The sequence below is a fragment of the Eptatretus burgeri genome, chromosome 6, assembly GCF_056783735.1.
Source record: "Eptatretus burgeri isolate ZD-2024b chromosome 6, Ebu_testis_v1, whole genome shotgun sequence".
In the NCBI taxonomy this organism is placed as follows: domain Eukaryota; kingdom Metazoa; phylum Chordata; class Myxini; order Myxiniformes; family Myxinidae; genus Eptatretus; species Eptatretus burgeri.
The window spans coordinates 45,471,605-45,486,441 of NC_140966.1; the positions used below are offsets into that span (position 1 = coordinate 45,471,605).

The 14,837-nt window shown below is 49.4% G+C and overlaps 1 protein-coding gene across 1 annotated transcript in view; it reads right to left on the reverse strand.

The window, feature by feature from the left end:
• Positions 1-2,732: 2,732 nt before the first annotated feature.
• Positions 2,733-14,837, reverse strand: part of LOC147024671 (uncharacterized) — an 89,714-nt gene continuing 77,609 nt past the window's right edge. The window contains exon 3 of the mRNA XM_085884802.1: positions 2,733-6,693. Coding sequence (XP_085740928.1) covers positions 4,453-5,568 — 1,116 coding nt within the window. The 5' untranslated portion in view covers positions 5,569-6,693 and the 3' untranslated portion in view covers positions 2,733-4,452. The remainder of the gene's footprint in view (positions 6,694-14,837) is intronic.

Below are 14,837 nucleotides of genomic sequence, written 5' to 3' on the forward strand. Positions count from 1 at the left end.
ATGCAGATTCAAGGATCAGGAATGATTCACGCCCACTTTTCCTCTGTCCAATGGGCGAGCGTGGCTCCGCCCCCGAGCCGATCCTGATCCAAAAATCTGCATATGGTTTCTCCTGTCGCACTATAAAGCGCCGAGCGCGGGGCGAATCGAGAGGAGAGTTGGAGAGTTGTGGCAGCGGCGAAATCAGTCGAGAGAGTGTCTGTCGGGGTCCGGAGAGTCTGGAGAAGCCAAGGAGCTTTGTGGAGGTCTGCGCTCGTGTCAGAGTCGGGGAGCTGCGGAGAGGGGAGGCCGGGAACGCGGTCGAGGTCGCAGTGGAGTCGCTCGTCGCGGGACCCAAGCCAGCCAGATATCCTCTTTCCCCCGAGCATCAACAACCCCCCCTGTTTCCCCCCGCGCTGAGATAGTGTGAGAAGGGGGCCCGTTCCCACCCCATTCCAGGCCATGCCAGCAAGGCCCGCGGAGTCGGGGCGCCACCGCCATTTTGCGGCTCATCACCAGACGGGTAGGCTCGACGCGGTCTCGGCCCCAGGCCCGGCTGCCCCTTATCGTTGAGGGTGGCCCCTTTTTCTTTTGCTTTGGAGTATATGTGTTGTCGGCGCCGTCTGTGAAGTAAAACTGTGTAAGTGTTGCCGTGTGCTCGCGTAGTCGGTAGTAGATCTGCATTGTGTTTCTTTTGTTGCAATTGCTTTTGGTGCGTAATTGTTGTTTCTTCTTTTGTTACATTTGCTTTTGGTGCATAATTGTGGTAATTGTATATGTGTGCTTTCCGTTTGCCGCGGAATAAATGTGCTTTATGTTGAACTGTTTCTCCCATTTCGCTTCGTCTTTTCTCTAATTGAATCTCCATCTTACTTCACGTAAAGGGTTGGTCGTGGGCTAAATACGCCCGATAATTAATCAGAACCGTCGAGGTTGACGATAACACCGCTCGGTTATCCCGATAGTACGGAACGGGTCGCTTAAAGTGGCCCGTGTCTGAAGTCGACCTGCGGCGAGGTGCGATCGCCCGGTCTACCCTCCGTGTGGGTACTTAGGTAGGTCGAATTTGGCGAACAACCCTATCCCACGCGGGGGCCGATTGGCACGATCGTGGTGAGGCCGAAAGGCCCACCCGTGACTAGTTCCCGGCGTTAGTCCGAGAGGGTCACGACGGGATTGTCCGTCCGGTGGGCGACGTGCCGAGATTCGAGTTACGTGGCCGCCCGCACGCCGGCGGGCGCGAATCTGCAACAATACTATTCATGATTTACATCAACGATTTGGAGAGTGGGTTGAAGAGTAAGCTTTCCAAATTTGTGGATAGCACAAAGCTTGGAGGTAAGGTGGATAGCAGATGGGGTGGTGATCAGATACAGGAAAGTATTGATACTTGTATGGATTGGCCAAAAGATTGGCAGATGGAATTTAACCTGAGCAAGTGTAAGGTGTTGGGAATGGGAAAGAACAATGAAAATAGCGATTACAGGATGCAAGGGGTAATTTTGGAGCATGTTACACAGGAGAAGGATCTGGGGGTGGTAATAGATAAGGGAGGTAAGCAGGCAGCACAGTTCCAGGCAGCTATAGGTGAAGAAAATGGGGGTTTAGGCTGTATGAGAAGGGGGATCAAATATAAATCAAAAGAGGTGATGTTAACATTGTACAGGAATTTAGTGAGGGCCCCATCTCGAATATTGTGTGCAGTTTTGGTCACCACAGTTCTGAAAGGACATAGATGCCATTGAGAGGGTTCAGCACAGGGCTACGATATTGATTGCGGGCAGAGCTGGACTCAGCTATGATGAGCGGCTGAAGGAGACAAAGCTTTATTCACAAGAAAGGAGGCGGTTACGAGGAGATATGATAAAGATGTTTAAGATAATGAAAGGTAAAGATAAAATAACTGTAGATGAATTATTCAACAGAGAAGATAGTGACAGAACCAGGGGCCATAGCCTGAGAGTAAAGAAGAGGAGAGTAAAGACGGTAGTGAAGTGGGGGTCTTTTACTCAAAGAGTAATTAATGCATGGAATGATCTCCCTGAAAAGGTAGTGGCAGCAGAAACAGTAGCTAAGGTTAAATTGGTATTCGATAGGTACCTGGAAGTTATGGAGATGGAGGGGTATTGGGATGTTGGCAGGACTATTCGGTAGTTTGAGCATTGATGGGTGATTGTGGGCATGTATACAGGGTTCTCGTCAAGGGGTGTTGTGTAGTTGATGTGTGTTTTTTAACCAAGCCCATGCCCTCTCCCCTGAGGAGAAGAAAATAAAATACAATATATATATATATATATATATATATATAATTCTATTGTTGTGGGCCAGGTGTCGGTGGCGAGAACAACCGCGAGGTGGGGAAGTTTACGTGGTCTCCCACCGGTCTCCCCGGAATTATAGGCCGTCGCTCCGGATAACTCCAAAGCCGGTGGGTCGATTATTCAACCGTGAAACGCCAATATCTCGACCGCATGGTGTAGCGTTAATTGTCTAGATCCCAATATACATATATAACCACGCAATCTTGGCTACCAGGGATTCACGCCCTTGGCACGTCTTTCTTGAACCGGGTCACTCTACCGACTGCGGTAGAGTTCCAACTAACAACTACCAACTCCGGTTCGGTTGCAGCCGAGCGGAAACTGCCAAAGCCGTGCTGGCTCGGATTAACGGATTATCGGGGATGAAACCTCGTCTGAACTCAGACCCGGACCATGCTGGACCAAATAAAGAAAGGACGGAAACGAGCTGGGAACATTTCTCATCATTTATTTACAATAAAAGACAAGGAGGCAAGACTTGAAGTGAATATGCAGAGCAGGAATTTACAATGATTCAAAGCACTTACTCAATTCTACTTGTAGACGGGCCCACATGCAGTCACACACACAAAAAGAAAAGAAACCCCGGAGTTTTTATTGGACCCTCCAGCCGATGAGAGAGACGAGCTGGGGGTCAGAGTTCAGATGGACACCTGTGGGTCGTCGAAGGTCCCAGCCGCACATGTGGGACTCGTGGCTCGTGGCGGCAGCCGCGTGGACAATCGGAGCTCCGGGGTGGAAATCAGGGTCGTGGACGGGACCCACCCACGTATTGAGTGGGATCCAGAGGTGGTGGCTGCAGCTCAGCGGCTGACTTCCATATTGCTGTCTGGATATGAGCGTGTCACATGTTTTGTTCAAAAGACTCTGTAGTTGGTGGCAGAGCCTTTAGGTCTGGTGCTTTGATGGCATTTGGTTTCGCCATCTTCATAGACCACACCTCTTTGCGAGCATCAGACATGTTGCTTCTCTCCTTGCTACCATAGCAAACAGCCATGAACACAGTAGCTTTGGCAATGGCATCATCAATAGATGCATTCACATTCCCAAGTTTTTGAAGTGAATGGCCTGCTGCGAGTGTCTTCTTGCCAGTCAGTTTACCTCTACCATACATCTGGGCAATGGTGTCGCAACCTGTCAGTACGTGTAAAGCTAGTAGGTCTTGCACCATCCCGGCATGCTTTCTGGCAGTGGCCCCATTGTCGATCAACGATCGGCCAGGACATGTTGCTTCCATTTTTACACAGCATTGCAGATGAAGTTCTGCAAAGTGATACACAAGCAAGATGAACACATCAGTATCATCACAGATGACTTAACAGTGATGCATTTTGCACCATCTTCGGCAACTTTAGCGACTTGCTGAATCATGATGACATCTGCCTCCTCATGCGTCGTCTTCAAATCAGTGCGGCACCTTTGGGCTCCGTGGTGTATTTCCACTGGGGTAGACTCCTGTCCCGTAATGACGAGCCTATGTTGGCTCTGTTTTCTCTGTTGACTAACGTCAATCAAATTCTGGCAAATCAGTTCTATTCGCTGAACTTTGTTCTCAGTTACTGACAGAACCACCAGCTGTGGAGGCAGTGGAGTCTGGCGGTTCAACCTGTGGCGCCTGATAGCTTGCTGCCCAGCTCTTGCTAATCTTGTTCCCCTCTTGATGCTGAAATCATGATATCTGTCAAATAGTAGATATACATCTGATTTGTCCACCTTTGTCATGATGTCGCTCGTGAAGTTGTCAACAAAGTCTTGCACAATTCCCCTGTAAGGCCAATGAATAACCCAGAGGATTGCACAACCATCGAAGATGGTAACTTCAGGTTGTGGACCCAGTCTTGTTGAGATTTCCACTTGGAGATTATTCTTCAATGTCGACTTGTTCTTTGCTATTCTCATCTCCCCCTTTTCATCGAACATTGATGTTGGCACAGGTGCAAGCTCGTACTCTAAGACGTCACATAGTTTGATGTTTTGACTTTGTTGGAGTCCCATGACCCTGGAGTAGATGAGATTTAGATCACAAACCTCAGTAGATCCCACATGCATGAGCTTCCGTGTCACTGCCATAGTTATGACTTGGTTAGATAAGGGAGTGTTGAATCCTGCTGGCCAGCCTTCTTCATACGAATACATCTGTGCTCCGCCAATGTCAACTGCCCTTGGTGCGTACCCATAGTTTCACAAGGTTCTGTACCCATAGTTGTGTGGTCATGCTCTTTGTTGCTTTGGTTTCAAGAGTGTCCATTAAGTCTTCATGACTTTCTGCCTGAGCCATGCTGGAACGAAGGACCTCCTCAGTCACCAATCGTAGGGCCCTGAAGTTTTGGGGAAACTTTTTTCCACCAAGCATATGAGCAACACCTCCAAAGGCAGATTTCATCACGTCTTCCAGCTCACTTTCAGCCATCAAGTTCCCCACACAACCAATGAATCTCATAAGGGTGTGCATGCCGCCCAGCCTTGGTATGAACTGGGTAAATCGCTCAGGATAAACCCATTTAACATCAACGGCCACTCGATACAGCTGTTGGTCGTTTGTGAAGATGGTTACGGTTTGTCCACACTCTGCGGTCAAGCGTTTTCCCTCCTCCATTGCTGTAAACATCGTGTCTGGATCAGCTGGATCCATATTTATGAGTGGTGTATAAATGACCCTCGTTGCAGGTTGGATGGATCGTCCTTGCTCTCTGCAGAGCTTCGTATTAAAGCCACCAAACTCTGGTGTGTTCCGATCAGAAGTGATTTGCTTCAGAAAAGAGAAATCCATATCTTGAACTCTCCTAAGTTGTATAGATTCATGAGCCAATACGCGGAGAGGCAACACCAAACATGTGGCTTCTTCAACTGGCATCGCTGGTTTCTCAGGTCCCTTGTACCTTTGAACCGAAATGTCTTCTGTCACAGGTGTCTTCATTTCATCACGGGTCAATCGTCTGATGATGGCTTCATCTTCAGATGTGGAAGATATCTCCTGATCTTTTATGGTAAGTAGTACTGCAAGAGAATGTGTTGAAACAAATCCATTCTGGGATGAGATATTTGTGTCGAAGTTGTCAGAAACAACCTGACCGAGGCCACATTCAGCATTGGCGGTTCCTCTAATCCTGGAGTGAACAGTTGCAGCCTTTGCTGCTGATCCCTTGAAACGCTGAAACTCATCATAGGAACAGGTCACACTATAGTTGTACAACTGCTCGATGAGGCTTTTACGACTGACTAGAACTCCCAGTGCTATTTGGAGTGTAGTTGGTCGATTGGTGATCATATTCGTTATGATGTTTCCTATCAGAGCTCCTGGAAGTGTGCAGTCGAGTTTAGCTGATAGTTTAGTCGACAAGAAAGAAATAAAAGAGTAGCAATTGAAGGGTTGAACTCACTGCTTCATTAGCAATATCTATATTAATTCTAGTCTGATAGGAACTGGGGTCGGACGACAACTGCTTAGATTCCTGTGCAACCTTCTTGGCAATTCGTTCGATGAAAACATCAATGGCGTCATCTTCATCTGATGCTACAAAGTTGATCGCAGTCGACGCTCTACTGCGAAACAAGATTAAACTAGCAACACCTTCACCAGACAGAACCAGAAGCTCAGAGCCAAGTATATCCAACAATTTGTATAACAGCGTTTGTCGAGAGTATCGCTTTCCTTCATGATCCATTGGTCCTTGTACATATTGTCGACTTCTACTGAATTCCAGATGCACAACATGTCGTTTTTCATCGATAGGATGGTAAAACTGACAGCTGACTCAATGTCCTGAGTTTCTCTGCCACTGTGTGCTGCTGCTGCAACAGAACGGGGTGCCATGAAGGACTTTCTGCAGTCATCGTGATATCTCGCATCAGCAGCATGAAGATCGCTGATTGTGCCCATTAATCGCATCTTGACCTGGCGTGCTTCTTCATTCTGGCGGGAATCGATAACATCTAGAATAGTTTGTTTGAAAGTTGTCCAATCAACACGATCTGCAGTCCTACAAAGGAGAACTCGCTGCCAACGATAAGGATTCTTCTTATCAAAGTTCATTATGCACTTTTCTCCGCAAAAAAATGCAATGTTCTTTAAAGTCAAATACTGTCGTCTTTGAATGGCGGCTTCTTTTGCTTGTTGAAGCATCTTCTAAACAGACATTACTCATTCGTTTCAAGTGTCTTTCTATGTGTGAGTGTGATGTGTACGTTGACACAGTCTCCATGGCATTTGAGCTCGGTAGATTTGTTCGCCTGTAATCTCTGTTCAAGCTCTCCATGTATACCATCTTCTCTTGCTTTGCTTGACCGGATGATACTTCGCACTCTGTCTGGACCAACTGTTACCAGAGGTTTTCCAGCTTAGTTTCATTGCAGGGACTGAAGAAACAGTCTCCCATGGTGATGGAGCCTCAACCTGCAACAATAGAGGTAATTATAAACATTTAATTTCTTTGTTCGTATTTTAAAAAAAGTTCTCAGGAAACAGCTTCCACTCTGTGTACTTTTAAAAATCGATAAAATACACAGTTGCTTTCAGACAGATCATGTTAAATAATAATAAAAAAAAACTTGCTTGCAAATCATATCGATCATTCTCCTGTATCAGAAGACATTACTCTTACTGAAAACTCAGTTCTCCATGTTTCTTTCATTACATTACAAGCCTCAACTTACTTGACCAGAAACAGTTCATGCTGTTGATCTGCTGATGTCAGCCATTTCTTCACAACTGTAATGGGGATAAACGGCTTTGCGCAAGTTATTTTCAAACAGTTTTGTTGTTGTTGTATAACTACTGCAAAAACGCCGATTGGTGCAGACAAATTCAGCGGGTAGGGTTATGCTAATTTGCATATTAATGAGCTAAATTTCAATGTTATCAAATTGTAAGTGGGTTTATCATGACCAGTGACCCGAAAAACATGGGTTTGGACACCTCAACCAGGCTGTTTGGATGCTTGCTTCTGGAGATATTAAGAAAAATTGTTCTTTTGATAATGGTGACTGCTAATTTGCAAAGTAATGAGCTCAATTTAAATGTTATTAAATTTTAAGTGGGTATATCATGACCAGTGACCCTAAAAACATTGGTGTAGACACCTCAACCAGTCTATTTGGATGCTTACTTTTGGAGATATTAAGAAAAATAGTAATTTTGACAATGGCCACCGCTAATTTGCATATTAATGTTTCCACAAAAATGCTCAAGGGTGCCAGAGTGGCATCAATCGGCATATTCATTCAGATGGTCTGGTGATCACAAAAATGCAGAAAACATTGTGCGGACCCTAATGCACGCTTTTCTGCCCAACACTCGGACTACTGGAGGAGAACCCTGCCACTTAATCCTCCCTTGACGCCTTCAAAACTGCGTTGAGGGGGCTAGCCATATAATATCATATCTGCCCTTTAATATTACTCGCACAAGTAAATATTTGCACAATTTCGTTGCATCCGCACTGTTCCACGCCTGCACACAACCACAGTGCGGTAATCTTTATCCTGATGCAGCAGAACTCACACGGAAGGAAGGTTAATTCAATCTATAATTTGTATCAATTGAATTCCATTGACTGAAGACCAATATGATCAGGAGTCTCTATCGCTAGCTCTCTTTCATTCTTCTCAACTTCCGAGCATGTTCCTCTTTGTATGTACCATAATATTTTGTGATGGGTCTTTTATGATCTCAGGCAACTTTAAGTTGTATTGCCATATATTTTCTGTAAACACTGTGAGCATCATTAAAGCTGTTTCCTTTTTCACGTCACCCCTCACCAAATGGTTTGTTAATGTTTCATATTCCATCAAGCGAAGAAATATAAAATAGATTCAAATTTGAAACCCCTAGTTAATGAGTAATACTGGTCATTTTAATACAGCATATTAAAAGATAAATTTAGAAACATCACGTGTCAGATACTCATCTTTTGATTTTGCTCATTTGAGACAGATTAACAAGTATAAATTTCAATATGACTTTCAACAATTTAGAACAGAATGGTGTCTCAGAAACAAATTAGTGTTTTTATCGAGAGCCGACGTTTTTGATCTATTCATGAAAAAAAGAAAAAATCAAACACCGATAATATGGTTTCTCGGATGGAAAAAAATGAGACACTGTTGTTTGATTTGAAAAGTGTACAATCACATTCCAGAAGTTGAAATATATTGCAAAACAAATTGTAGAAGTTATTCGCAGAGAAAAATTGGGATGATATTTTAGAAAGAGGCTTCACTTAGTTTCAAAACAAATGCTTCCAGGAAATCAATACAACAATCCGTTTACCTTAAAATATAGCTTTCAAATATATTGTTACGGCTGTGGAAATTCGCATTACACCATAAAGGGCCCTCAGGTGAGATGTCTCCATAGGTACATGTGTAGTTAGCCCAAACCCGTTGTATAGAGGGAAATTTATGTGATCCATCTGGGCTGTGACGCTTTGAGTTAGCCATTTTTCTGTTCTATCTTTCATTTCAAACAAACAGCATCTCAACAACCAGGCCATCCCCATCACAGCACCAACCACACTACAACCACTCCACCACCACCATCTACGCCACCACATCTTCGCCACTACGTCCGCTCCGAATGGCAAACAAAGGCGCCAAGGAAGGAACAACGGAGCCTGCGCAGACTTTTCCCGCCTGATTCTCCCACTTGATTCTCCCACCTGATCTTCCCCGCGCTTTGGAGTGGAGGAGGGGCGATGCAGGTCAAAGGTCAGAGGTCATGTAAGGGAGGGGTCTCATTTTGGGGGAATAATTCTCTGGCCCAGAGCCAAAAACTGACTCCCCCGGCCCCCGCACGGGGCGGGGTGGAGGGAGAGGGTGAGGGAATGCCCTTTTCAGGAACCCTCTCGAAGGAAGGTGGAGCCGAGAACGGGGCGGGGCGAAGGGCGGAGCCCCGCGCTATAAAAGACGGACAAGGGCGGGGCGCTCGGGCGCCTCTTCCTCTTCCGCCTCTCCCTCTTCTTTTCGTCTTGGCTGGTGGTCTGGTCTGGTCTTCAGTTGGTCAAGGGTTGGTCGAGTTGGTACGAGAGTCTGGTTCTCGAGGGAAGAGGTCCTGCGCCCGCGGCTTGGCGAGCGGCCCTGTCAAGAAGGCATGGACGGGAGACGCGGCAGCGCCCGTTGTGAGGTGCACCTGCGTGTCCGGACGGGGAGTGCCGGAGAGGGTTCGCCGGCCGCGAGAGAGGTCGGAGCCAAGCGCGACCACGCTGACGGTCGTGGGAGAGGGACTCACCAGCCACAAAAGGGAAGTCGCAACTTTCACTTTTCTTTTCTTTGGGTTTGTGTAAATGACTGTGGTTGGCGCCTGTCCGACAAGTAGAACTGTTTAAGTGTTGCCGTGTGTACACGTATTCGGTTGTAGCTCTGCATTGTTTCTTTTATTTTAACTGTTATATGTGCATTTTTATTGTGACTGTAATATACGTGCTTACTTTGTGTCTGTATGTGTGTGAATAAAGAGCTTGTGTGAACTTGTTCGCCGTTTTGCTGCGTCCTTCCCTTTGTTTGACTCTCCATCCTGCATCACGTAAGGGGTTCGTAGTGGGTGCAACATCCCGGTAATTAATCGGAACTGTCAAGGCCGACGATAACACCGCTCGGTTATCACTGTAGCACGGAACGGACCGCTTAAGCGGTTCGTGTCCGGAGTCGGCCTGTGGCGTGGTGCGATCGCCCGGTCGACCATTCGCGCAGGTACTTAGGTAGATCGAATTTGGCGAGCAACCCCATCCTGCGCGGGTGGGCAATTGGCACGATCGTGGTGAGGATAAACCCCCACCCGTGACTAGCTCCCGGCGTTGTTCCGAGAGGGTCACGACTGAATTGTCCGTCCGGTGGGCGACGTGCTTCGATTCGAGTTATGTGGCCGTCCGCACGCCGGCGGGAGCGAATTCGCAACACTGGTGTCAGCGAGCGTAAAACAAACTCTCCCGTCTCCAGCTAAATTCACGGGAACGGAGCAGGGGTGTGCGAGGCGACCCCCCCCCCCCCGTTCCCTCCAAATTACGTGCAATTTAAATTAACCCGTTACGAGAAATAAGATGGAGTCTCAAGGCGAGCGGGTGCCGGGGGTAGAAATAAATATGTGTCGTCATGTAGAATCCATGGCCCAGAATGAGAACCCCGAGCAGGAAATGTTGGTTGTGCAGGAACACGAATACCCCCAACCGAACCCAGAGCCCGAAATGGGCGCGACAGCGGCAGAGGCCGCGGTGTATGACACCTCCCCTCCCCCCTCCGCCAAACCCCCCTCCCGATCCTGGCCGAGTGCACCCGACATGGCCCAGCTATGCGCCATACTGGCGGCAATGAATGCGAAAATGGATGGAAACGCACTCAAAATGGAAGGAATGAAAAACGAAATAAATAACGAAATGAAAACTAATATGGAAACAAATGCGCAACAAATGAAGGAAGAAATGAAGGAAATGCGGGGTGAGATGCAGCAAATAGGCCGAAGCCTGCAGGCGGGCACGGCGAGAATGTTGGCAATAACAGGGGAGCTCAAAATGGCGGCGCCACGGGTGGGAGTGAACGAGCGGGGAGGGAGTGCAACGGTTTTCAGGCCCACAAGGGAGGCGGGTGAGGGCAAAATAATATGGGAGACGTGTTGGGCGAGAAGCGTGGAGGTGACGGAAAAAGTGACGGTGACACAGAAGGAAAAACTAAATGGGGTGACCGAAACGTGTGAGACGAGACACGAGGTGACGACGGAAAGAATAAAAGAAATAACAGAGACACGGGAGGTAGAAACAGTAGAGGTGACGACGGAGACGCGGGAGTTGAAAGAAATAACAGAGAAATTGAAGGAGGTCGAGGTGACTGAGTTGGCAGAGACGCGGGAGATAGAGGGTGAATTGGACGGGGTTGAAAACGAGCACACACACACGGAGTTAGTGGAGGATAATGGGGGTGAGCTGGCAGAATGTGTCGTCACCCGGTGCGAGCAGCTGGATGGCCTCCTTCGGGAAGAGAGGGAGACGCTATGCTTCCTTGAAGCTGATCACGACCAGGCGGGTTCGGTCGTGTCGAGCGAGTTCGAGGGGACGGGTGCTGTGGACAGGTGCACGTGCAGCTTGGGGGGTATAGAGGCCCCGGAAACCCTTGGGGTGGCACAAATCCCCAGTGTGGTTACGAGTGTGGTCCCGGTGTGTGTGGTGTCAAAATGCGTGTATACGAGTGTGGCGAAATGTGTGCTGAAACGCGCGCAAAGCGTGGGTGAAAGGCGTTGTGTGAAAGGAACCACGTGTACGCCAGAAACAGCATGCGTGTGCGAACAGCCGTGTGGGAGTGAGGCACCGCGGGCGAGTGCCCCCCGCGTGTGTGAGTGGTATGGTTTGTGTGAGGGAAACGGCACGAGTGAGTGAGCGGCTGAGTGTAAGGTCCCTGTGTGCTCGGGAGATGACGGTCGGCATGCGGGAGCACGCAGCCGCGTCTCCCGGGATGAATGTGATGGAGTGGAGTGTGAGCGTCGTAACACGCAGGTGTGCGTGGGTTGAATGGCGACGACAACGGAGACAGAGGGACACAAGCCGAGTAGCGGCCGTAGCTGTAACGGGAACCGTGCCGGGTTTACACGCCGGCAAGCGCGAGGTTCGTGCTGTGGTACGCACGAGCCCACCACGTGCTCGCTTGTGGGAGTGAAACCCGGTCCGGAAACGAGCGCAGTGAATGTTGCCGATCCCGCGACGGACAAAGTTTAGGCAGGATTTCGAAATTCGGACCGGACGGGTTCTCCACGCGGGCGTGTGTGTTAAGCTCCAACGGGCAGAGCACATGTGTTAGCGTGGGGAACCCCTCGAGACGCGAGGCTTGTGTTTTTTTATGCGCAGGGTGACGTCATTGGAATCCGGCAGGAGGGTGAATCCCTGCCGGATGGTACCGTCCAAGAGGGACGAGGGACGAGAACAGCTGCCATGACGTCACGCCACAGGCGCGCGGCTGTGAATTGGCGCGCTGGTGCGCAGCTTGCGAGTTGCCGCGCTGGTACTGCGCGAGAAAAAAAAAAGCAAGCGTCGCTTTTGGGTGAACAGGATTCCCTGGGCAAGGGGTGGAAGACCCCCTTGGCCAGGGCACAGGATTGCACTAGCTCGGGGGAAGGGTTAGTGTTAGCTAGACCGGCTTCATGGGGCAGCGATAAGTCCTCATGGGGCCCGTGGAATGGATTAGGTAGAGGGATTGTAGTCAGATTTAGGAGGGGAAATTATTTATGGGATTATTTGGAGACAGAGACAGACTTTGGATGTGTAGAGGGGACGTAGTTCAGCTACGTAGTGTCAAAAGGAACGTGCTATAGTGTAAGGGACGACGTGGGAGCACGAGTTAGTTAGGGGATGTCGTGAGCAGAATGGCAGGATTCAGCGATGTGTGAGTTGAGTTGATGGATTGAAACATGTGCTTGGTGAGTGAGGCCAGCGAGTCTGAGTGAATGGAGTGATTGTGGAATGCATGGTGCGATGAGTGATTGGGGGAAGGAGTGACTCCCGCCCAAGGGACCCCAGGGTCAGAATAAAGTGAGTTAGCTGGGGTAGTCAAATTAACAAAAATGGAAGTCGTTTTGTTGTTGGTGAGAAAGTAGGCTCGAAACCCATTTGGAGGGGTGCAGGAGCCCTGTTGACGGGCTGGGAGCGTGGCTGCGAAAGGTGAGTATCGCTGAGTGGGTACCTCGGGCACCGGGCTAGTCGGCTGCGGTAGGCCAAGGGCCCATGGGGGGCCGGGATAGCGTAGTGGGCACGGTTGCGCCCGCATGATGAGGGGGCCCGGGGCGCCGTTAGCCGCGCGGGCAGTGAATTGGGCACGGGCACCCAGGGAAGGGGCTGGGGCGCCAGCCTGCCACGTGAGCGTTTTAGGGGAGTCGCCATGGAGGGCACTCCCCGGTGTTGAGGGAGCTGGTAGGCTCGGAGGCAGTGTAGTGCCCGGGGGTGCCATCGTTAGAGAATCAGCAGAGGGTAGTGCCTGCCAAGGGAGCCACGCGTCCCAGCCGTGAGACCGTGTGAGGGCACGGAAAGAAAATTGGGGGGCGAGGCCCAAAATTTGCGAGGACACCAACACAGGCGACGGGAATCCTGGTTGTTAGAACCGATACATTAAGCGAGAGGTGCTTGTTGAAAGCCCGGGGTAGTTTAAGAGTTAATGGTTAGGGTAGATTAGGAAGTGTACCCCTCCGCACCATCCATCTCTTTGCTCACATTGTGGGCTGCTGGACCCACTTTGGGTTAGATAGCTGAAGTCTGGGGAGGCCATCCTGAGGCTTGAGTTGGGCCTCGACATAAGAGGCTAGCCCTCCCTCATTCCCCTCCAGGAAGGGAACGTAGGGGTTCGGAGTAGGCCAGATGACGATAGGTTAGCCGAACAAGGATGATAAAGGGGGTTAGGGGACGAATTATAGTGGGGAAGTAAGGATAAAAAGAAAAACAACAAAAAAATTAGTTGAGGCTAAATTGGGTTTTTACAAATTAAGGGAGTGGGTATGGACAGTGACAGGCAAAGGCGATAGGTGGGAGGGAAACAAGTAGGTAGGTCCGAGCCCGCCTTCTGAGTGGCCAGCACCTCCGCACTCCCTCCACCAACCTGCACTGCACGGCGAGAGGCCGGCCAACTTCGTCTGCTGGCTGTTGTCATGCTGCAAGGCCTGTGCCGGCCAGTTAATCTGCCGGCTGTTTGCTACAGCGGCCTTGTCATGCCATGCCTTGCCTGCCTGCCTTTGCCATGCCATGCCTACTGCCCTCGTACATTTTGCCCCGTTCTGTTTTGATCCCCCCCCCTTGTTCATTGCCATGTGCACCAAGATCCTCGCGCAAATTTGCAGGAACTGCCCTGATGGCAGCTGCAACATGGGACTGCACCAGCAGACCGTGCACCGTTGTTTGTTTGCGTTCATCCATCCATCTGCACCACGGGACTGCATTGAGCAGCCAGTGCACCATTTTGTTGCTTGCGTCAGTGCCCGTTCAGTGTTCTGCAGGGACTGCCATGCAGGCAGCCGCACCAAGAGACTGCGTTTGTGCAGCCCATGCACCGTTGTGGTTCACTGTGTTCATTTTAAAAGGGGGAGGCCTTGGACTGCATGCGAGCAGCCGGCCACGTTCCGTCACCTGCATTGCATGAGCCAGAGAATGCATGCGAGCAGCCTGGCTCCCTGCTAACTGCTTTTCTCTTTGCAGAGTCCATTGATCCTGGGCCATGGTAAGTGTAAATTTTTAAGTTAAGGTGTCAAGATGTACTGTAAATATGAGTGCGCCCCCGGCATGTCTGTTTAGCGCCGGCAATTTTATTTAAGTCGTCTGAATGAGTGGGTTTGTTGAGTTAGTTTCTCAGCCCTCAGGTTATTTATTTTGGGGACACGAATACCATGAATGTCGCACTCAGGGATTCGAAGGTAAAACGTACTAGGGGAGAACTACACATGATGGCACATGAGAATTTGATGACTCGGGACGAGTCTGTAAAAAGGGGAGGGGGTAGTGTTACGGCTGTGGAAATTCGCAATACACCATAAAGGGCCCTCAGGTGAGATATCTCCATAGGTACATGTGTAGTTCGCCC